We start from the raw sequence: 25993 nt of genomic DNA on the forward strand, positions 1-25993 counted from the left end.
GGGCGTAGCCCGACGTACGTGACACGGTGTACCCTTACCATATCCGGGCGCCTTCGGCGCCCTCATACTTAAAGTGTGGGGCTTAGCCCGACGTATGTGGCGCGATGCACGCGTTCCAAAGTCGGGCGCCTTCGGCACCCTCGTACAAAAAGAGTCGGGAATAGCCAGTGTCTAAATGCGAAGCCCGTAGATCGAACTCCGTGTAAAGCCGAAGGCCCGGAGCGTCCGACAGGTACAGTTCTACAATTTCCCCTAGTATCATAATTGAGAAGTCGCAATTCCAGGCAAGGCTGAAGACCGAGCTGCGGGAGGTTAGTATTCGCGGAACTTGGTCAGATATTTGAAGAAATTGCAGGAATTGCTAGAATCCCTAGCCCTTCACCTTACGCGGAGGTCGGTCTTCAACTTATGTATTTTAACACATGTACCTACAGTGGTTTTGTGTTTCACCGCTAACGTCCCGCAGCTTAGCCTTCAGCCTCGCGTAGATACTCGCTTCTCTTGGATGCTTTGGGTGTTCGGCCCTACGCAGAGCTCGGCATTCAGCTATCTAGTCTATTAGGGCTACCTACTTTTATTTGGAAGTTCATCATTTGAATGTAGGTAGGTAGGTAGGTAACTAACACTTAAAGATATTAGCGTCGAATAGGCCCTTTTATATGCAGTCTGTCATTATTGATCTTTGAATTGGTGCTATTTTGCCAAAGGCCATGTGTGCGTCGTCGTGCTGAAGTTGCGACGAAGATAATTGGGTCAAAAACTTTTTTAATGACAGTTAAAATTATGAGTCTTTATTGTGGACCTTCAAACCCTCATGGCCATTATAATTCAAAATTCCACTTCTTTTTAAGAAGTTAAGAAGCTATATTTAATATCAAATATCAAATGTCCCAAATTGTGAACACATTCACATATTATTCACAGAAAAGACGCCCGTAATTAGTGTGTCCCTGCCTTTAGAAGGTCCCAGTCCTAGGAGCTAATACCTATCCACATTAAAAAGAACTTTGTGGACAAACTAAATGGCCGGGGGAAATCTTTATAAATGGTAGTTTTACTTAGTTTTTTCACTAAAATGTTTAAAATAAAATAAATTAATTAAAAAATTAAAAACACGACTGCTGCATTTTAAATCGAACTGAAAAGCTAAAAATAATATTAATATGTTAGTCACATAATTTTATGAATCTAAATTGGAATGTAAATATACACTCACGGTCATTCACAGTAAGTACAAAGGGCTATGTACATTAATGACCGTGACTGTAGGTACGTGTACATTTAATTTCAATTGCAGTCGGGGGACCTTTTGATTGAGATGCACTTAGATACATCAAGGTCCCCCGACTGTAATTGAAATTAAATGTACACGTACCTACAGTCACGGACATAAATGTGCATAGCCCTTTGTATTTACTGTGAATGACCGTGAGTGTATATTTACATTCCAATTTAGATTCATAAAATTATGTGACTAACATATTAATATTATTTTTAGCTTTTCAGTTCGATTTAAAATGCAGCAGTCGTGTTTTTAATTTTTTAATTAATTTATTTTATTACATATGTACCTATATAATAAGTGTTCCGGACGTTTGCACTTTAGTTTTTATTTTATTTTGGGTAGTTTCGTTTCATAACTTTGACGATAAAGAGGAAAACCCACCTCACCTCGTAGTGCCTCGTATTTGGGGTGTGAGGGGTTTTCATACAAAGGTGATTTTGGAAGATTGTTGGATCGATTTTTTATTATGCGTATGACTATAGCTCCATTTTAGATTGGAATACATTATTTTTGTAGCAGTAGCCTTAAAATCCCTTCTCACCCCCCTCTCAAACCTTCTCTCCCCATTCTTAACCCACCTCTCCCCGCGAAACCTACTCACCCCGTTTTACGGTACCTACTATTTTTCCAATACTTATATCAAAAGTTTATGAATAATGGCAACGGAATGCAAATTAAGATTTGGGGACCGTTTTTGATTTCCATTTAGGACCTAGTAAGACCCACCATAGTTGCTGTGTATGCAAACTAATTAAAATATCTGGGCTAGCTTTGCTCGGAAAACATATAAAAACTCAAAAATTCGCGGGTTTTCAGGGATAAAACCTAGCTAGATCGAATTATCACCTCTGAAAACCCTCATATAGCAAATTTCATCGGAATCGTTAGAGCGTTTCCGAGATCCCTGAAATATATATAATTATATAGGTAAATAAATAAAACAAGAATTGCTTGTTTAAAGATAATATAATAAGCTCGAGCGAAATATACCTAGGTACTGAGAGTAATATTATGTGGCTAACCATGGGAAGAAGGGAGAAGGGTCCTTTGTGGCTGCCACGAGTTAGACACTGACATACTTGCTAACGTATGCATAACTTTATAAAAAAAAAATTAACTTTACATATAATTGTCCCCCTGATAAGTATTTAAGCTTACAAACACTTATAAAAGCCATTAAAACGTCTATTATCGGTATCTGAAAGAATCCATCTATTCTCAACTCTATAAATCTTGTCCGTATCTACTTCCAAAGAAATCGTTCAAAACATTTTCTCTCACTCTAATTACTTGAAGAATTCATCGATTCTCGCCTTCCATCTTATCTTTCGAAGAGTGGCATTCAGATTTAAAAAATCAGTTGTTGAATTGATATTCAAGCCAATTTGACGTACATCTGACCTCAAACCAATTAGATAGGTTAGATGTAATTCGCGCGGGCGTCTCGCTCGCTTTAATACATGTACTGAACAAGTCAGAGCTAAATTAACACGCGAATGACAGCTAACTAACTAATTATGATTCCAATATCGGTTAGATGTAAGGTGCACGTTGGAACTGCCCTTATGGATAATATACCGGGTGTGGCCTGTAACACGAGCAAATAATTAAAACATAGATTGTACTCCTCAAACGGTGACACTTATCCATCAACTTTTAAAAATTATAAAGTAGTTAGACTTCCTATTTTTCATACAAAATAAATATTATCTTCAATGGACGCCATCGCCACGCCATATCATTGTAATTGACGTTGCTTGTCACACCTTATACATAACATAATTCGCAATACATTGCGTCTTAGAATAAACTTTAAAGTGTATTAAAAATCAAACCACAAGTTATTTTTATTTTAAAAGTCGCTGAACAAATGTTGGTCAATATGAGGAGTACAGCCTACAGTTTAATTTTCTGCTCTTGTTACAGGCCACATCCGGTATTATTACTCTAGAACCCGTTTATTAGTTAAGTTAGTATAATAACACGGAAATGCAAAATAAAATATTGACGGCCCAATTCGAACTTTAAGATACGTCAGTTAATAGATCTAGAAAAGATATGGATTAGATATGTCAGTGTCAAAAGTGACGTTTTTGTTTGAAGAAATGTCACATTTGACACTGACATATCTTTTCTACATCTATTAACTGACGTATCTTAAAGTTCGAATTGGGCCGTGAATAACCGATCACAAATAAAAAAGAAATTGAATAGTTCAAGAAGTGTAATCGTACTACGGTAGAGGTCGCTAGGCGCATCCCTAAGGCGCATATTGTGAGTGATATGATGGATATATTCGCTGTCATCGAGTGAAGTCCCGGTTGTTCAGTTGGCAGAGCGATGGGCTAGTGATTCAGAGTCACGAGTTCGTCTAACTGAATTTTTCCACTTTTCATTTATTTCTAGGCTTTATGATATTTACAGGCTTTTCTACTTAATACAAAATTTATTTACTTATTAAATACCTACCTACTACGTTAATCATCCACTTTGAATTTATTCAATTGTAATAAGCCTCCAACCATATTGATAATGCTGTACAAGCAGAGATACCGTTTAAATTATGCAAACAGTTGTATTAAATGTGTTCATTATTATTTATGAGACAGGTAATTATAAATTTATGAAATACCTATTTGCGGTTGTAATATTTTGCACAAATTGATAAGTTTTTATTAGTTTACTAAGGTATTAGAGATGCACCGGATATTCGGTTACTATCCAGTATCCGAACTATCCGGCCACGGATAGTGAACTACTATCCGGCCGGATACCGAATTGTAAGATTACTTGATTTCGGAGTAAACAAATTGGATTTAAGAAACAGTCACGGTCATAATCGTACTTGTATAATTTTTTAAAACAATTTAAATATTCCACTGATCCAATATTGCACGTGTCATCTTTTAGAACCTAGAAATTTGTCCGCGCGAACGTTCACTAGGAAACAGGAGAAACCTGGACAATGCGCACCTGAACAACCGAAATAATAATGAAAAAAAAAGCACATTTCTACACGATGGGCAAACGCCGGCCACTCCAAGGGACGCAGCCATGCTGTAGAATGAGATAGCAATATCACTTGCTCCCTCTAACGCAGAAATGCGTCCCTTGGAGTGGCCGGCGTTGGCCCATCGTGTAGAGGAGCCATAAGATCACACGAGTGTATGGCTAAGCCCACTGTACCGCACTCAAGCAACTCCCGCTAGAACGGTCCGGGCCCGGGCCCGGGTGTCCGACGCGGGTCTCTATTGTTTCCCAAATAGTTTTAAGTCATAATGTATTGTTTGTCCGAATTTTCGTTAGTCATAATTGGTTTTTCTCAAAAACGCGTAACTTTTCAGGATTGCCATAAAACAAACCTAACCTAACCTAACCCATCTATAGAATAACCTTACAAAAATCCTGAAAAGTTAACGGTTTCAGTTTTATGACTAACGATAATATGACAATCAATACATTATGACTTAAAACTTTATGGGAAACAAAGGGACCCCGTCCGACGCATCGCTTTCTATAGAAAGCATCACGTGATCATCGGACACCCATCATAGAAAACAAACGCCTCGGCCCGGACCCGACCGGTTCTAGCGTGTCATCCCTATAAAATAGATAGATAGATAGATAGATAGATAGATAGATAGATAAATAATTTATTGCTACAACGAAGGTTATAAATTACAATTATTATAATAGCAGTACGAGTACCTATACAAAAGACCTCGACCGCTACCGCAACCAGCCAATCCGAGTTTTAACCGGATTTTAACCGGACTTTTATCCGGTTTTCCGGAAAATTCCAGTGCGTAATTACCGTTTGCGGGAGGGAAATAATTCTCTCTGAAAATACGGGTAATAATATTGCGGTGAAAATTGGCAACTTTGTTTTGCTTGCGTTCTGTCGGTTATTTAATTTGAGTGTGTGTTTGTATTATAATTACACTTCAAATAATATAATTTTGAGGTTTGCTTGTTTGTTATAACAGTTAGGATTTGCGGCAGAATGTTATTAAATAATGTTTGTGTTATTAATAATAATAACCATGGCGGAGTGTTCTAAGAAAAGGATATCTACAGATGTAGTGCATAATTATTTTCCATCGTATTTTCACGGAAACGTGCGAACGTGTCTTGCTATCTATTCTATTCTATTCTCTTCTATTCTATTTCAGTCAGTCTCGGTACAAAAAGTAATCTACTGAAATAGCATGACAAATACGAACGTTTCCGAGAAAATACGATGGAAAACAATTATGAAACGATCCAATTGAAAGTATTGTTATGCCAACATAGTATAGATTTTATTAAATACCTATTTTACGAGAAGTAAGATAATATACATATAGTAACAAAGAAGCGTTGGTAGCCTAGCGGTAAGAGCGTGCGACTTTCAATCCGGAGGTCGCGGGTTCAAACCCCGGCTCGTACCATTGAGTTTTTCGGAACTTATGTACTTATACGAAATACCAGTTGAGATTTACCAGTTGTATTTTGTATCCCAATAAGGCCTAGTTGCCCCTCTGGGTTGGACGGTCAGATGGCAGTCGCTTTCTTAAAAACTAGGCCTACGTCAATTCTTGGGATTAGTTGTCAAGCGGACCCCAGGCTTCCATGAGCCGTGGCAGAATGCCGGGATAACGCGAGGAAGAAGAAGAGAGTTATTTTAGTAAGAAATGAAGACGCAAATACAAGCTATGATGGGTCAAACCTTATTTATAATGGCTCCTCTACACGATGGGCCAGCGCCGGACACTCCAAGGGACGCAGCCATGCGGTAGAATGAGATAGCAATATCACTTGCTCCCTCTAACGCATAAATGCGTCCCTTGGAATGGCCGGCGTTGGCCCATCGTGTAGAGGAGCCATAAGATCACACGAGTGTATGGCTAAGCCCACTGTACCGCACTCAAGCAACTCCCGCTAGAACGGTCCGGGCCCGGGCCCGGGTGTCCGACGCTTCGCTTTCTATAGAAAGCATCACGTGATCATCGGACACCCATCATAGAAAACAGTGTCAGACGCCTCGGCCTGGACCCGACCGGTTCTAGCGTGTCATCCCTATAAAATAGATAGATAGATAGATAAATCATTTATTGCCACAACGAAGGTTATAAATTACAATTATTATAATAGCAGTACGAGTACCAATACAAAAGACCTCGACCGCTACTAACCGCAACCAGCCAATCCGAGTTTTAACCGGATTTTAACCGGACTTTTATCCGGTTTTCCGGAAAATTCCAGTACGTAATTACCGTTTGCGGGAGGGAAATAATTCTCTCTGAAAATACGGGTAATAATATTCCGGTGAAAATTGGCAACTTTGTTTTGCTTGCGTTCTGTCGGTTATTTAATTTGAGTGTGTGTTTGTATTATAATTACACTTCAAATAATATAATTTTGTGGTTTGCTTGTTTGTTATAACAGTTAGGATTTGCGGCAGAATGTTATTAAATAATGTTTGTGTTATTAATAATAATAACCATGGCGGAGTGTTCTAAGAAAAGGATATCTACAGATGTAGTGCATAATTATTTTCCATCGTATTTTCACGGAAACGTGCGAACGTGTCTTGCTATCTATTCTATTCTATTCTCTTCTATTCTATTTCAGTCAGTCTCGGTACAAAAAGTAATCTACTGAAATAGCATGACAAATACGAACGTTTCCGAGAAAATACGATGGAAAACAATTATGAAACGATCCAATTGAAAGTATTGTTATGCCAACATAGGATAGATTTTATTTTAATTATTAATTAAATAACTATTTTACCAGAAGTAAGATAATTATATAGTAAGAAAGAAGCGTTGGTAGCCTAGCGGTAAGAGCGTGCGACTTTCAATCCGGAGGTCGCGGGTTCAAACCCCGGCTCGTACCAATGAGTTTTTCGGAACTTATGTACTTATACGAAATATCAGTTGAGATTTACCAGTTGCATTTCGGTGAAGGAAAACATCGTGATCGTGAGGAAACCGGACTAATCCCAATAAGGCCTAGTTTCCCCTCTGGGTTGGAAGGTCAGATGGCAGTCGCTTTCTTAAAAGCTAGGCCTACGTCAATTCTTGGGATTAGTTGTCAAGCGGACCCCAGGCTTCCATGAGCCGTGGCAAAATGCCGGGATAGCGCGAGGCAGAAGAAGGGAGTATTTTTTTATCAAACCGATTTAATTATCTTTATCTATGACTGTCCATTCCAATTCAGCTTTAAGCAGAAGCATTATTAATTCAACACACTACGAAATGCTCTCAATTTAAGTGATAGCTGATAGGCAATTTCAGATGCTGATTAAGAGCTCATCAACGTGCACACTAGCGCCACTGCTAAATAATCGTGATTATTTATTAATTTAACGAAAGATATTTAAAAAAGCGGCCAAGTGCGAGTCGGACTCGCGCACGAAGGGTTCCGTACCATAAAGCAAAAAAGAAAACGGAAAAAAATGCAAAAAGAAAACGGTCACCCATCCAAGTACTGACCACTCCTGACGTTGCTTCACTTTGGTCAAAAATCACGTTTGTTGTATGGGAGCCCCATGTAAATCTTTATTTTATTCTGTTTTTAGTATTTGTTGTTATAGCGGCAACAGAAATACATCATCTGTGAAAATTTCAACTGTCTATCACGGTTCGTGAGATACAGCCTGGTGACAGACGGACGGACGGACAGCGAAGTCTTAGGTCCTATTAAGGGTCCCGTTTTACCCTTTGGGTACGGAACCCTAAAAACGCATTTAACTGATTTGCAAGACCGAAGTGATCCCATAAGTGTTCTGTGAACAAAGTTTTGTACAGAACACTAAAAAGGGGGCCGCTTTGTACTGTATTTTTTTGTATTTAAGTACCTTTTGAATACATCAAACTGGTTTTCATGTTGCTGGATTCGTCAATCTATGCGTCCAAAGTTAAAACGGCCGTTTTTGTTTTGAGTTCATAAACCGACGAATCCAGCAACATAAAAACTAGTCTGATGTATTCAAAAGGTACTTAAATACAAAATACAGTACGTAGCGGTCTCCTTTTTTTAAATATCGTTCGTTAAATTTAAATAATTACGATTACTTAACAGTGGCGCTAGTGTGCACGTTGACGGGCTCTTAAAACTGTCAAATATGTCGTTTAAAACTGGCAGATCTGTATGGCTATTTGTATATTATGATTTGTACGTAACGTACAAAAAGCTATGTAAGATAAACGTCAGCCTATACAAAAGTTTGCACAGCTGTCCAAGGTTTCTGACAGAAATGTATAGTCGCACCAATAAAAGTCTGCAGCGGATTTGATAGCCCACGCAGTGTAAGTGTTATTTCCACGTCATAATTTCATAGAAGTTTGACGTTTAAAATGACACTTGCACTGCGTGGGCTATCAAAATCGCTGCAGACTTTTAACGATCTAACTCTAAGCTCCGGTTTTTAAATGCTCTATGGTATTAACTGTCTTACCTCTACTAACAAGGTTGAGTGACTTGACTTTTCTAGGCGTTATACCTGCGAACAAAATAAAGGACATTTAATAATAACCTTCAGTCAAAACTTACATGTTTATTACTTTTGTCTGTCCTTTGATAGTTTGGAAATAATGAAACAGGGGAGGCATCTGAAAATACGAATGTAAAATCATATTAATTAATGTTTTATTTAATAAAATTAATGTATACAAATTTTTACACCAGTTGCTCGCTCATACTCAAAGGCTCAAATATATCGATTCCTCACGGATCCTTCATCAGAAATGGATTTGAGAAAAATTTAATTACTTATTCTACTATCAATCAAAAAAAAATTTTTTTCAATCAGTTGAGAAATGACGTAGAGTTAGACCAAGAAAAGTCTGCAGAGATTTTAATAGCCCACGCAGTACCTTACTTACTTACTTACTACTTACTTTAAAAAAAGTGTACCTAATTAAATTGAGATGAGAGAATATTCGTTTTTTGAAATCGGTAAAAAAAATACCGAATTGCAAAACCCATTCGAAATTTAAAAGCCGATTTAAAAGCAAAATTATGACACAATTTCCGACCTCGACATTCATTTTCACTCCCATTTCCCGGAAGTCAGAAAATACGTTACGTATTAAGAAAATACGTTTCCCGGTGCTCAGTTTGCTGCACAGATTACTACACGATACTAAAATGATGATACTAAAATGAGGATATGATGGCCGTTCTTGTCTACGTGACAGCGTGATATAATGGTGTCCGTCACTTTCCATCCCACGGTGATAAAAAGTGACAGTTATTTTATCACGTGGATAAAGCCATCTATAATACGCCGGCTAGATGGATTCACGTGATAAAATGGTTGTCACTTTCTAACAACTCGCAATGAGAGAGAGATATGAGATGGTGTCACGTAGACAAACCATATCCGTACAGGGAGCCTAGCCAGACTGACAATCGTAGATTGACAAACGAAAAGTAAAACAAGTTTTTGGGATAAAATGTAATTTTTGGTACTAGTTTTTCTCGCTGACTGTACTTTTCTTACCACAGATTAGAATACTCATCGAGACAATTCTAAAAACCCCAAACACAATAATTATGTGGCGTTGTTTCATCACAGTATGCCATGCCATATCATCGCTTAGTATGCCATGTTTGTCACTTTCCTTCGATGTCCGTATTGTACTGTTTCACTAAAACAAAATCTAATTTAAATATTGTAACTTACTAATTTAGAATAACCATAACTGCGACAGCAAGAAAACCTTTTCTAATAATGAAATACATCTGTCCCGTGTATGTCAGCTGTCGCTTCCTCAAGTCGGAACTAGAGGTGCAACGGATAGTTGTTTGGCCGGATACCGGATACCGGATATTCGGCCTGACCATTGACGAATATTTCGGGCCAGCGTAACTATACCTACATTACGTTTTTCAGGTGCGCATTCTGCAGGTTTGACCTGTTTCCTAGTAAACGTTCGCGCGGACTCATTTCTAGGTTCGAAATGAGTGCGCGTGCAAGTCAGTGAAATGATTAAATTGTTTTAAAATAATAATAAACAAGTACGATTATGACCGTGTCTGTTTCTGAAATCGAATTTGTTTACTCCGAAATCAGGCCGGATAGTAGATCATTATCCGGTATCCGGCCGGATAGTAGATCACTATGCAGTATCCGGCCGAATAGTAAAATAATGGCCGGTTAGGCCGGATACCGGATAGTAACCGGATATCCGGTGCATCTCTAGTCGGAACAGCTTCGAGATATTTTTGTGTGCTCAATTTAGACCCAACGTAAGTTTCAGTGCAAACTTGAGCGTGTTTCTAGCACGGTTAAGTCTCTAAAATATGGCGCAGTAAAGTTTATTGCACTAGGAAATAAACTTGAACTTTGCATGAAATTTCAGTAATTTGCCTTCATCATAACTAATTATGCTTTTTACTGACACATTTACTTTACCCACTGATTAACAGTCCGCCGGACGGTATCGGCCTGTCAGTTAGAACAAAATTTTGACTGTTCCGAACAACTGACAGGCCGATACCGTCCCGCGGAATGTTAATCAGTGGGCCCCTTAATGTTTGTACTTAAAATTAGGCCCAGGACTGTCTCATTTCAAAATAGACAGAGAAAATCATACTGTCTTTATCTTACGCTAGCACTAGCACCCAAAAGAAAGGGATGAGTATCTACATATATGTAGTATGTTCGTATGTATGTATGTGTTTGAACACTTTATTGTACATAAGACAGGTTAAATTACAATGAAAAAAAATATATATATTATGTACCTATACCGGATGTGGCCTGTAACACGAGCAAATAATTAAAACATAAATTGTACTCCACAAACGGTGACACTTTTGATCAACAATTTTTAAAAATTATGAACTATTTAGACTCCCTATTTTTCACAGAAAATAAATATTATCTTCAATGGACGCCATCGCCACGCCATATCATTGTGATTGACGTTGCTTGTCACGCCTTAAACATAACAAAATTCGCAATACATTGCGTCTTAGAATAAACTTTTAAGTGTACTAAAAATCAAACCACAAGTTATTTTTAAAAGTCGCTGAACAAATGTTGGTCAGTATGAGGAGTACAGCCTACAGTTATATTTTTTGCTCATATTACAGGCCACACCCGGTATAATAATATATAGTTTTCTTCGTTGTTACGGACGGACTAGTTGTGTTTTCCAGACTATAATTGTTTGGGTGTTCGCAAAAATACTTTGCCTCTTTTTTTTTCTTTCAATAAAGATCGGAAAGCCGTGACTTGCGAATCTTGTGATACAGGGGGTGGAATGTCTCCAACTCGGATGCGAAAAACTCTAATGTAATTTGAAAGAATAATTTATTCCGTCAGGGAAGGGTGGGGGGTAAAATACGAGAGTTGGGCGGGAAACAAGTGTTAGTCATAGCTCCTCTACACGATGGGCCAACGCCGGCCACTCCAAGGGACGCATTTATGCGTTAGAGGGAGCAAGTGATATTGCTCTCTCATTCTACCGCATAGCTGCATCCCTTGGAGTGGCTGGCGCTGGCCCATCGTGTAGAGGAGACATTATGTAGGGGATGCGGTCCGTAAAGGATGACTCACCGGGCCGAGTCCGGGCCGGAGATTCCGACGCTTACTTTCCTATGACATGACAGGCGATCACGTGATGTTGTCCATAAAAAACAATGCGTCGGACCCCCCGTACCCGTTCCGTGCAACCGCGCCAGGCTCCTCTACACTATGGGCCAACGCCGGCCACTCCAAGGGACGCAGCCATGCGGTAGAATGAAATAGCAATATCACTTGCTCCCTCTAACGCATAAATGCGGCCCTTGGAGTGGCCGGCGATGGCCCATCGTGTAGAAGAGCCATAAGAGCTCATCAACGTGCACACTGCTAAATAATCGTGATTATTTAAATTTAAAGACAAGAATAAAAAAAAGGGGGCCACTACGTAATGTTTTGTGTATTTAAGTACCTTTTGAATACATCAAACTAGCTCCTTCCCGGACCCGGCCCGGTCTTAAAGGGCCCACTGATTTACAGTCCGCCGGACGGTATCGGCCTGCCAGTTGTTCGGAACTGTCAAAATTTTGTTCTAACTGACAGGCCGATACCGTCCGGCGGACTGTTAATCAGTACGGTTACCATCAGTTTGTCACTGATAAAAACGCCGTCGAGAACGTATAGAAAGTAAATTACGTTCTCGACGGCGTTTATGTCAGTGACAAACTGATGGTAACCGTACAGTGGGCCTATTTACGCGATTCATCCGCGCTAGGCGGACGCCCTTAGACCACACCCGATGAGCGCTACGCTTATAAATCTTCTCGAAAGCTTCGTCGCCATTTATATCATATTTTACAGCTCTCCCCATCATTTGTATCGGCATGCTCCGGATTTCTGCCGATTACATTCGTTTTGAGGAGATATATTTTCATAATTCACTTCTAATAAATTCTTGTTAAGTATAACTGCTTATATACATTGGCTATTTTACAAATAAATAAAAACCGGCCAAGTGCGAGTCGGACTCGTCCATGAAGGGTTCCGTAACAGCAAGTAACATAATAAAATTGCGGTTTACGGTTTATGACGTATTAAAAAAAAACTACTTACCAAATCTTGTTCAAACCAATTTTCGGTGGAAGTTTGCATGGTAATGTACATCATATATTTTTTTTAGTTTTATCATTCTCCTATTTTAGAAGTTACAGGGGGGGGGGACACACATTTTACCACTTTGGAAGTATCTCTCGCGCAAACTATTCAGTTTAGAAGAAAATGATATTAGAAACCTCAATATCATTTTTGAAGACCTATCCATAGATACCCCACACGTTAGGGTTTGATGAAAAAAAAAATTTGAGTTTCAGTTCTATGTATGAGGAACCCTAAAAATGTATTGTTTTTTTTTCTGTTTTTGTATGAAAATTTTAATGCGGTTCACAGAATACATCCACTTACCAAGTTTCAACAGTATAGTGCTTATAGTTTCGGAAAAAAGTGGCTATGACATACGGACGGACAGACAGACAGACAGACAGACAGACAGACAGACAGACATGACGAATCTATAAGGGTTCCGTTTTTGCCATTTGGCTACGGAACCCTAAAAAACCGGGCAAGTGCGAGTCGGACTCGCGCACGAACAAATGTTGGTCAGTTTGAGGAGTACAGCCTTTAGTTTAATTTATTGCTCCTGTAACTGGAAGCACCCTGTATATATTATACATATATGCATAGTAATCATTAACAAATCGTCGGGTAATAAGCAAAACTCACTAAGTACTATCAAAAAATTAAAGTAATAGGTAGTGCACTTTATTACACTTGTAACACGGTTTATTGTCCAATAATATCAATGATTTTATAGTGACTTTTGCTTGTAGTTGTCACCCGGCGAAATTAACTTCGAATTTTGGGACAAAGTTGGCACATTTTACGGTAGGTATACCCTCCTGAGTCCCCTTGTCATTATTGCAGTTTTGACTTTGGGACCTTCTTACATTCCATTTTAATTCAAAATTCCATTTGGATTTAATCCTTTATAAAGGCCTCAGGAACTCAAGAGGATACGCCATTATTTTTCGCACTAAGCCAGTGGTGGGCTAACTTTCTTCATGGGGGGCCAGAACTTTTAGGAAATTTAAGTGGAGGGCCAGAATTGTAGCCAAAATTTATTTTGATTTGTGATAATCGTGGGTCAATGCCATATAGCCCATATACTAATTATTTCATAGGACAGGCAGCGGGCCGGATAAAATCCATTCGCGGGCCGGAGATGGCCCGCGGGCCGTGTTTTGCCTACCACTGCACTAAGCATTCATGAAAGTAAGTATCGTTAATTAGTTTAGCTCTAGTTTTCACCGATCCTCTTACTCGTAAATTCGCACATTGTAATTAAACGCAACAAAACTACTAAGAACATCGCAACACATGTCTGTCTCCCTCACAATCACAGAGGAGTGTAATGTGTGAAAGAGAACGTTGTGCTTTAAAACGTTTTAAATTACAGTCACGAGTTACGTTGAACGGACCTGAATGGTACAAACGAACTTACCTTAATTCCTTTCTCTTCATTACCGGTAGGGGTGGGAAAATTTTTTATCGATAAAATTTAATCAAAAAAATACAGAAGAATAAAATTAAATATATAGTCCGTATAAAGTCTGCAGCGATTTTGATAGCCCACGCAGTGCAAGTGTCATTTTAAACGTCAAACTTCTATGAAATTGTGACGTATAAATAACACTTACACTGCGTGGGCTATCAAATCCGCTGCAGACTTTTATTGGTGCGACTATAATAGGAGTGTTGTGGTTTTCTCAAGAAATACTTTAAAATATAATTTAAAAATCTAAAAGCTTAATGTACGTATATTAGAAGGGTTAATTTTTGTTTTATTCACTAATTAAACCTTCATTTACACAAATTTCAGATAGTTAAGATATTCATTACTATATGTAATAACAATTGAAATGAAATGTCAAAATAGAAATTCAATTAAATTAAACAACAAACAGTGCAAATAAAAATTAAAATCGTCGGGTGACAAGCAAAAGTCACTAACTAACACCATTGAAATAAACCGTGTTACAAATGTAATAAAGTGCATTGTTACTTTAATTTTTTGATAGTACTTAGTGACTTTTGCTTAGTGACTTGTCACCCGACGAAATATCAAAATATCACAATAGCAAAAAATTTAAATATTTTTTCGGACTACCGACAGGTACTAAATTCGTCGAATATCGATATACAACACCCCACTAGAAGGCGCAATACATTAACCGCCTTTGTCCCGGACACGGTGTGGACTGTGGAGAAAATAAAAGAATAATGAAATCGATTCGGATTCTATTGTCGGAACATGCCTGCATCACTAATGGCTATTAGGGACCCTCTTTAGGCTCTTACTTAGACAACCTCTTTAGAATTTAGTATTTAGGGCATCCGCTAGGTGGCGCGGTTATACGGAGCGAGCGGGTTAACGGAAAATGGTATGGACAACGCTAATTGGCGCGGACATCAAATTATGTAAAAAATCCTATTTTCCCGCACTAGTGCGTGAAATAGCACTTTACGTGCGTACGAGTATGCCAATAGTTTAAAGGGCCATATGTACCTACTGTCAAACGTTGTACGATACACGTGCGAATAGGTAATTCGCAACTCGTGTCGATTTATCGTCACTCGTTTCGAATTTCCTCTGTTTTGTTTAGGCGGCGCAGGGCGCCTGCGTGACGTCACGTGTGACGGACAATGTCATTGTGTTTTAGGGTTTTTTAGGGTTCCGTAAGGGTAAAACGGGACCCTATTACTAAGACTCCACTGTCCGTCCGTCCTTCCGTCTGTCACCAGGCTGTATCTAACGAACCGTGATAGCTAGACAGTTGAAATTTGCACAGATGATGTATTTCTGTTGCCGCTATAACAACAAATATCAAAAAGTATAACTCTCGGTGGGCGAGTCCGACTCGCACTTGGCCGCTTTTTTTTATAGACTTCACACTTCCACAAGCAATAACAGGCTTATATTATAATAAATAAAATGTAAGTGAGTCAATATTTCAAACACATTTCTCAATTCACATCCGATTTCTAGACGTCGACATTGACTAATTTTGATACTTACGCCAACGTGATAAGGTATATATTGGTCTGGCAACGAGAATATTGGATTGAGTCGTATCGAAGTTTCAAAGGCAGGATGCAATTTGGACATGCGTCTGACATGAGACGACCGCAGAGTATGACGGCTAGGCCACTAGGGAAAAACTGCTTTTTCTTAGTCATATAACGTATTTGTCGTGTGTTCCATTGTGAGGTCAAAATGTGACGTAAATTGATATCACGGGTGCCATAGCCTATGGCGACATACCGGGTGTGGCCTGTAATATGAGCAAAAAAATTAAACTGTAGGCTGTACTCCTCATACTGACCAACATTTGTTCAGCGGCTTTTAAAAATAACTTGTGGTTTGACTTTTAATACACTTTAAAGTTTATTCTAAGACGCAATGTATTGCGAATTTTGTTATGTTTAAGGCGTGACAAGCAATGTCAATCACAATGATATGGCGTGGCGATGGCGTCCATTGAAGATAATATTTTACTTTGTATTAAAAATAGGTAGTCATAATACGTCATAATTTTTAAAAGTTGTTGAACAAAAGTGTCACCGTTTGAGGAGTACAATCTATGTTTTAAATATTTGCTCGTGTTATGAGATAACACCCGGTATAAGATATTACTTAGCGACTTTGAAAAATGAGTTTTTTATACAAAAACCCGTAGTGGCTGGTCTGTTATTCTCTATGCTAGTGCAACGCACTCGAAAGTCTCTAGAAAGATGTATTCCTGGCTTAGTCCTGTTTCATACGATGTTCAAATGTAAATATACATTTGAAAAGTAATAACATTGACAGTATGAGCAAATGGATTTTAGGGCCGATACAGACAGACTGCAACCCGACTGCAGTTTGTATGGGAACTGCACGCCGACTGCACGCCAACTGTACCGGCCCTTATTTGACTTGCAATTTGTATGTCTTGTTCGACCCAAATCTTGCAAGCTAAATTGCACCCACTTGCCATTGTCACAGAATAAATAATAGTACTAGGTACAGAAGATTCACTCTCTAACAAAACGCGTCTGTTACGATTAGTACAGATATGGTCGCTATGTGGCAACTGCGCCACGCGCGGCTTATGGCTTTCCCCAAAATTGGTGTGGAACGGATGTACTTTTAGCTACCTGTAGCAAAGCGACGAAATCGCGGAGTGAGCCACGCCTGCCATTGTTCAACTGAGCTAAAACTTCACACACATATATGTTAGTTGGGTGACAATTGACGACCGGTCTGGCCTAGTGGGTAGTGACCCTGCCTATGAAGCCGATGGTCCCGGGTTCGAATCCTGGTAAGGGCATTTATTTGTATTATGATACAGATGTTTGTTCCTGAGTCATGGTTGTTTTCTATGTATTTAAGTATTTATATACATATTATTTATATCGTTGTCTGAGTACCCACAACACAAGCCTTCTTGAGCTTACCGTGGGGCTTAGTCAATTTGTGTAAAAATGTCCTATAATATTTATTTATTTATTTATTTATTTACAATGCCATATTATGGTATCGAGCTGATCTGATGATGGCCACAGGAGGTGGCCATGGAAACTGTGATAAAACAACCTATTGTGGCTCCTCTACACGATGGGCCAACGCCGTCCACTCCAATGGACGCAGCCATGCGGTAGAATGAGATACTTAGCAATATCACTTGCTCCCTCTAACTCATAAATGCGTCCCTTGGAGTGGCCGGCGTTGGCCTATCGTGTAGAGGAGCCATTAAAATATTTTTTGGCAAATCGGAACATTAAAAATACATGGTCTCAAAGACTAGGTACTCGTATTAATATTGCATAGAAACCATTTATAGCCAACGCAAAGCAATTATACCAGTACTCGAGTCGTGATAACTAGAGATGCAACGGATAGTTGTTTGGCCGGATACCGGATACCAGATATTCGGCCTAAACATTGGCCGGATATCCGGTATCCGGCCGCTGAATATTCGGCCAGCGGAATTATACCTACATTTCGGTTTTTCAGGTGCGCATTCTGCAGGTTTGACCTGTTTCCTAGTAAACGTTCGCGCGGAATCATTTCTAGGTACGAAATGAGTGCGCGTGCAAGTCAGTGGAATGATTAAATTGTTTTAAAATAATAAACAAGTACGATTATGATTATCTGTTTCTTAAATCCAATTGGTTTACTCCGAAATCAAGCAATGTTACTATCCGGTATCCGGCCGGATAGTAGGTCACTATCCGGTATCCGGCCGGATAGTAAAATAATGGCCCGATAGGCCGGATATCGGATAGCAACCGGATATCCGGTGCATCTCTAGTGATAACACGGAAGAGAGAATGAGCGCGCCGTTTGTTTTATGCGTGATAACTAGAGGGCGGAGTACCGGTGGCAAATTTCACACTAAATGTATGGAGTCGCCTAAGTATTCTTATGATTAAATAAATAACGAATAAATGATTAATTTTGCATAATAATTTTTAGGAACTTATTGAAATTATCTTACGAGCATACAAATATAATGTAATATGTTGTTAATATCTATAATACATAATAATATGTTTTCTTATCAAAACATTATCATTAGGTACTAAATACTAGACTAAGAAGTTATACCTGCCAAACGATATATTATTTTCAAGACCATTCAATTACAATTGAGGACTGGAAGAGAAATTGAAAAATAACCCAAAACATTTACGACATAACATTTAGGTGTTCCTGAAATCGATTTATGAAAATATGTAAATGTTAAGTACTTACTTCCAATTTACGAGTAGGTACCATACTAAGTACACTAGGTAAATGAATAATTTTATTATTCAAGCCTAAAATAATAATTATAAAAACGACTCCATACCTTTTGTGTGAAATTTGCCACCGGTACTCCGCCCTCTAGTGATAACAATAAATGCGTCCATCATTAAATTTTCCATTTGAATCTCTCCTACAAACAGTTTTCCCGAAATGATTAATATTATATTATATTTCCTACCCTTCTCAAGTTGACTGACGGAAGCTGAAAGACAGATTCTGATTTATAAATTTGTTACGGTTTTGGTCTCATTTTGATGCCTTGAAGATCGGTTACGCTGATTGGTGCATGCGAAATGTAGTTAACCCTCTATAAGGCAGAGGGAATATATTTCCCACATGATTTTGAACTGTGTTTCAATTTATGCCCTACAAAGGGTTAAAGTATTACGTGAGACGAGCCGGTATAGTCGCGGACGGTCTAGAACGCAAAATGACTAGTGTAATATTTTGCCTATATCGCTTTTAGTCTACATCGCGAAAGGTCTAGAACGCAAAATGACCACTTTTTTATATCACACAGGTAGGTTAGGTTCGTATAATTGCTGTCAATAATTTGCTAATAAATTCATAAGCTTGAAATTGTGAATTACACTCCAAATTGTGTGGTACGGTAGGCACACAAAAGGTTAAACCATAACTCCTTTATCTTCCCCGTACTGGGGTAAAATAGTAGCTCCCGTATATTATATCATAGTTTAAATCGGGGTAGCGGTAAATAAAAATAATTTTCCTGGAAATATTTTACCGAGAACATCCCGTTAGCAAAGAGAATTTGAAATAGAGGTATATTGTCAGTAAATTATGTAGTCAGTACATTTACTGCCATCTTTCGGCACAAATGATTAACACTTTTAGAACGCAATAGACTTTGATCCTTATTTTTTCACTGATATGTGTAATTTGTAAAATATCAAAAAGTATCGCCATCTACTCGAGAGTAGGCCAAAGGTATGGGCGTCATCGCTCCAAAAGATGGCACCATACCTTTGGCCTGTCACCAGGGTTGCCAACTCCAATTTCTTTTTACCCCTGAGCTCAACTTAAAAACCCCTAAAACTGTACTATTATTTTGGAAAACCCACTAAATAAAAAATAAAAGAAATTATTATAGATTTTTCAAATTTAGAACACTTATTATGATTTTCAACCGGTTCGACATTTAAATGATCATACATAGGAACGTTATACATAGATGGTCAAGAAAATCTTGTCAGTAGAAAAAGGCGAAAATTCAAATTTTATATGAGACGATATCCCTTCGCGCCTACATTTTTTCAAATTTGCCGCACTTTTCTACTCTAAAAAAAACCCTAAAAAAACCACTAAAAATATTTAGCCCCTAAAGACCCCTAGCTGGTTGATTTCCCCCTAAATTTAGTGGTAAAACCACTAAGTTGGCATCCCTGCCTGTCACATATCAGTGAAAAAATATGGATCAAAGTCAAATGGCGTTCTAAAAGTGTTAATCATTTGTGCCGAAAGATGGCAGTAAATTTACTGACTACATAATTTACTTTGAAATATTCCTGTAGTCTAAATTCTCTTTGCCGTCGGGTACGCTGCCTGCCTTGTTTTTCTTGTGACTTAAAATAGGTCGTGTAGCGATTAATCAGTCAATACATATTATAAAACAAAATCCCCCGCCGCGTCTGGCTGTCTGTATGTTCGCGATAAACTCAAAATCTATACTGAAAGGATTTTCACGCGGTTTTCATCTTATGCAAAATTCGTCACATTAAGTAGGGTGACCAAATTGTATGCATATTATTTTTCTACTTGCCATTTCATAAATAATCATCATTATTGGTGACAAACAATAATTAACAACGTTATTACGCTCATCTTTGAATTCTGCTTGAATGTTTGTACAACTTAGTGTCCAGTCTGTACCTATTCTAGTTTTGTGTCTTTTGATTTAATATTGCCAAGTACTTACCTACTACTACTACTGTGTAGTAGTGTGTAGTATTGTGCAAGGTACTTGGCAATATTAAATCAAAAGGCACAAAACTAGAATAGGTACAGACTGGACACTAAGTTGTACAAACATGTTTCAAATTGACAAGAAACATGATGCGACATGCAGGTTCTTTTTTTTGTCAGAGGTGGAGGTAGTCCTCATTGGATACTGCCGGCCCGGTATCCGGCAGCATGCCCGACTCGGCTGCGTTGGAGATTTTTTCTCCCAGCCGCCTACAAACTAAACCCCTCCACTCTGTGAAGTGTTTTGTTGCCAGAAACTCGGCGCTATCGGTATACGCGTTGTTTCTGGGCATAGACTAGGAATCCTCTATACCCAGTTTAGAGCAATTATTTCATGCAACCGATGATGCCACAAATGCGGGGGTGCGCGGGACGAGGTGAGCGAAGTCCCGTGCCGTGATTGGTCCGTTCAAAAACACAGACGTCACACAAAGACACTTTCGACTCGAACATGGAGTAAAATTACCGTATGCGTGGCAGAGGGGGTAGCGCGACTATGCTGCTAAGTCTGGAGGATGTTTTGTCTGTGTTTCTGGGTGTGTAGTTGTATCCGGGAAAGATTTGAGTGTAAAGTACGTGATGAGTTGTGAAGTGTTGTGTGTGTTGTGTGATGCAGGTTCTGCCAGGAGTCGGAGGAGACTGCAATGCACATTCTCTGTTCCTGTGGACTACTAATTTCAAAAAGAAGTACCTACTCTTAGGGCGGCACGTATTGCAACCCTATGAAGTACAGAATATTACGGCCCAAAGAATCCGTAGTTTTCAGGATTCAACGGGCATTAGTAATGAACTTTAGGGCCGTGATATAGATCACTGCTTGGTCGACGCGGCACTCAAGGGCCCATAACACCCCAAAATAAATAGGTTCTCATGTAAGACCGTTTAATGAGTGCGAAAGAGAATGAAAAAACGTGACCTTTGACTTTTGAGCTTCATATTGGTCACTAGCGGCCGCGTCTAAGTAGGTATTAAACCGTAAGGTTCAGTTTTACCAATTTTGGATACTTCTCATATTTTGTACGGGAATCATACTAACATACTACCTAAATAAATAGGTTCTAAGGTATTTTAAACCTAGGGCTGCCTCTCGTGCCTTGTACCGCAGCGAACACTCGTTTTTCAAGTATAATAATTAAATTCTATCCGCCTCCGTACCGCGTTTATCATGGTTCAAATTTATGATCCTTGCTAATTGCATAAAAAACAAGTCCATAGCGGACGCGAGCGCGGAGGGTTCCGCGCTATTAAATAAATCAATAATAAATATTATGTTAATATTGTATATACTTACATGCACAAAACTCAAAAAATTAAATAAAATCGGCAAGAAAGCATTTTTACTAACCGATTTTGACCAATACTCATATAACATGTTTTCATGTTTTACTCCATATGACCTCAGGAATGCGTGGTTAAAATCTTTCAGGTTTAATAGGCCCACGGTGTATATTTAATATTAACAAAACCTGATCACTTTGTATGGCATTTATTTTATTTGAATTTTCAAGCGAATCGTCTGATCGTATCGTAAGGAAACGTTGCAAGTGCAATGTCGGCCTTAAATGGGAGTACGTACGCTTTTGAAGGTCGTATCGGCCCGGAAATACCGCACCGGAAATACCGGACTTTTAAATTTTCAGGTTAACCAAAATAGTTATTTACAGTACATAGGACTCTATTTTCCCGCACTCGCATCGTAATAGTTATTTACGATACAAGTGCGGAAAAGAGGAAATGCGAATTACCTATTCGCACGTGTATCTTACAACGTTTTACAGTACATAATGTCCCTTTAAACTTTTGACATACGCACGAAAAGTGCTATTTTACGCACTAGTGCGGGAAAATAGGACCATATATGTACTGCAAAATAATATTTTGGTTTCGAGTATAGGGGAGCTGGGGGCTTAATGTAACAGGGGTAAGTAGTAACTGGAAATTAAAAACATTTTAACGGAAAAACAAAATGGAACCTTAAAAAGTTTAATATTCCGACGCCATATTTATTTAGTATATGTAATTAGGAAGTTGAGCTCATTCTTGGTCGAGTTGGGTCACGGCTCGTTAGTCAAATAAAATGTCCCTCGGGTTTTGCTAAAATCGCTTTTGTGTGTATTTGTGAAGTTTTCATTGAGAACTGTGTTCAGCCACAGAGTTTTAGAAAAATCATAGCGTTTTTTAGATAAAGCATGGATAATTAAAGCATTTATTGACACAACAAGGATTTGGTTACAATTATTTTTACACACTTAAGCTAATACAAATTGCTATCAAAATTGTTACGATTGTCAAAGCTGTTTTTATAAACTACATAGAACAAATTTTTAAAATATAATGTAAATGTAAAACCAGCTATACCTATACATACTTAACCTAGGTTTAAGGTTCCGTAGTCAACTAAACCCTTATAGTTTCGTCATGTAACTGTCTGTCTGTCCATCTGAGACTTCGCTCCGTGATATTTAGTGATAGAAAGTAATTGGCAAGGAAGTCAATTATGCCGACAAAATAGTAAAATAAAATTTAGATAAAAATATAATAATATTGCCAGTTCAGGTTTGTACAGCAAATACATTTTTTTTCGTCCATTTGGACAAAAGCTCTAAGCCATACTGCCTTGTCATAAGTAGATTTTTTTGTCTATTCAATAAGTTCAATCCGGTAAACGTCTTCAGTAAATACTGTTCATATTAGGTCGATTCCGATATTAATGTCTTCAGTATACTTGGTCAAGCAGATCTTGTCAGTAGAAAAAGGCGGCAAATTTGAAAAATGTAGGCGCGAAGGGATAGCGTCTCATAGAAAATTTGAATTTCGCGCCTTTTTCTACTGACAAGATTTGCTTGACCATCTATAGTTTTCATTTCCATAGTACTTTATTTAATGGCTCCTCTACACGATGGGCCAACACCGGCCACTCCAAGGGACGCATTTATGCGTTAGAGGGAGCAAGTGATATTGTTATCTCATTCTACCGCATAAATGCGTCCCTTGGAGTGGCCGGCGTTGGCCCATTGTGTAGAGGAGCCATAACATGAGGCCGTCCCCTATCCTCTAAATTTGGATTTCATTCAACAGTATAATGGATTAACGTTGTATATTGTAACTTGTTGTGTCGCGTGTCACTTTGGTGTGTCACCCCCGTATGCGACAGGGGTCGGAGTAAATCCTGTACCTATACCTGGACCGTTTTAAAGCTATTTTCGAGTCGATGTACAGTCACTTGCAATAATATGCCGATGTGACGACCGGTCTGGCCTATTAGTGGGTAGAGACCCTGTCTGTGAAGCCGATGGTCCTGGGTTCGAATCCCAGTAAGGGCATTTATTTGTGTGATGACACATTTGTTCCTGAGTTTTATTTAGTTGTTTTCTGTATATTTAAGTATTTATATATGTATCGTTGTCTGAGTACCCACAACACAAACCTTCTTGAGCTTACCGTGGGGCTTAGTCAATTCGTGTAAAAATGTCGTATAATATTTATTTATTTAATATTTTATTCTTTGAAGGCCGCAAAGATATGTGACACGCTCTTATGGCTCTACCAATAAGACCGTGTCAGATATTTTTCGTCGTGTAACGTAATATTGCAGGTGACTGTACCGAATGAGTTTTGAGTTTTTAAGTTTAACGCTACATTTTTTTTTATTTTTATGATATCTCCACTGAATATCACGAGCTATTTAGATCTAATTTGATTCGGATAAAATGGATCATTAAATTTTATGCCCTTGTTAGTTACATAACTAATCTTATACCTGTAAATTATATTTATATATAATATACTTCGATGATCTCGGAACGGCTCTAATGATTTCGATGAAATTAAGTATGAAGGTTTTCGGGGGCGATAAATTGATCTAGCTAGGTCTTATCTCTAGGAAAACGCGCATTTTTGAGTTATATTTGTTTTCCGAGCAAAGCTCGGTCTGCCAGATATTTACTCTTTAAATAATAGCGTTATTCATAAACGCGTTACTGGCCTGAATCATTTGTCTTTATCTGTCAATTTGACTTGTGTAGTTGTGAGAAAGAGATAAAACATAATTTAACTTAACATATGAAAGGTTACAATTTCGATAAATATCTCGGCATTAATCCCTATTGGGAATAAAAGCCGATCATTGAATAGTATTGTAGAGAATGTAGAGTATCAGGGGATTACATAGAAATTTATGGATGCAGATTGGTATAGAACACGGTGTGAAAGATTGAACACTATTTCAATTTAATGCATGTTAATTCGTTTAATGCAAATAATGCAACTTATTAATATTCAAAAAAGGTACCTTGCAAGTTATTTTCTCTCTTGTATATATCGTTTTTAATATTTATCCTAGCGAAAAAGTTTTAATAACCTCTTTTGTAGAAATTTTATGTAAATTATGCATGTAATAAAACATTTTTTGCTATTGGCCATCGTTTACAAGTTATTTATGAATGACTAAAAAAGGGGATCTTAAGGGGCCCCTGATTAACAGTCCGCCGGACGGTATCGGCCTGTCAGTTGTTCGGAACTGTCAAAATTTTGTTCTAACTGACAGGCCGATACCGTCCGGCGGACTGTTAATCAGTGGGCCCCTTTAGAGTTAGTAAAGTGGGCTATCAAATCCGCTGCAGGCTTTTCTTGGTCCGACCTTAGTAGTGCATAATTGTTTTCCATCGTACATTCTCGTAAACGTTCGTATTTTTCATGCTACTTCAGTCAACCTCAGTACTTTTTGTACCGAGACTGACTGAAACAGCAAGACACGTTCTTACGTTTCCTTGAAAATACTATGGAAAGTAATTATGTCCAATGACTGCACACTCTGTGTGCTCACCTGTCTACTCGCATGATGAAATAATCCCCATCCTACCCTGCATTGAATATTCCCACTTGAATTTATATGAAAAATGGCATCAGGGGCTTATACCGGGTGTGGCCTGTAACATGAGCAAATAATTAAAACATAGATTGTACTCCTCAAACTGTGACACTTTTGTTCAACAACTTTTAAAAATTATGAAGTATATAGACTCCCTATTTTTAATACAAAATAAATATTATCTTCAATGGACGCCATCGCCACGCCATATCATTGTGATTGACGTTGCTTGTCAAGCCTTAAACATAATTCGCTATACATTGCGTCTTTGAATAACCTTTAAAAAGTGTATTAAAAATCAAAGTACAACTTATTTTCAAAAGTCGCTGAAACAATGTTGATCAGTATGAGGTGTACAGCCTACACCTACAGTTAAATTTTTTGTTCATATTACAGGCCGCACCCGGTATGTACTCGTATTTGAAGTATCTAAACAAAATCCTCAGTACTTTTTGTATCGAGACTGACTAGAAATAGCAACACACGTTC

The 25993-nt window shown here is 38.3% G+C and overlaps 1 protein-coding gene across 1 annotated transcript in view; it reads right to left on the reverse strand.

Moving 5' to 3' along the window:
• The window catches only part of LOC134678776 (dipeptidase 1-like), a 242591-nt gene that overhangs the window by 110588 nt on the left and 106010 nt on the right, over window positions 1–25993 (reverse strand). Inside the window, exon 2 of the mRNA XM_063537476.1 lies at window positions 8730–8774. Within this exon, the coding sequence (XP_063393546.1) occupies window positions 8730–8774 (45 nt within the window). The remainder of the gene's footprint in view (window positions 1–8729; window positions 8775–25993) is intronic.

This window comes from Cydia fagiglandana, chromosome Z, assembly GCF_963556715.1.
Source record: "Cydia fagiglandana chromosome Z, ilCydFagi1.1, whole genome shotgun sequence".
NCBI classification, from domain to species: Eukaryota; Metazoa; Arthropoda; class Insecta; order Lepidoptera; family Tortricidae; genus Cydia; species Cydia fagiglandana.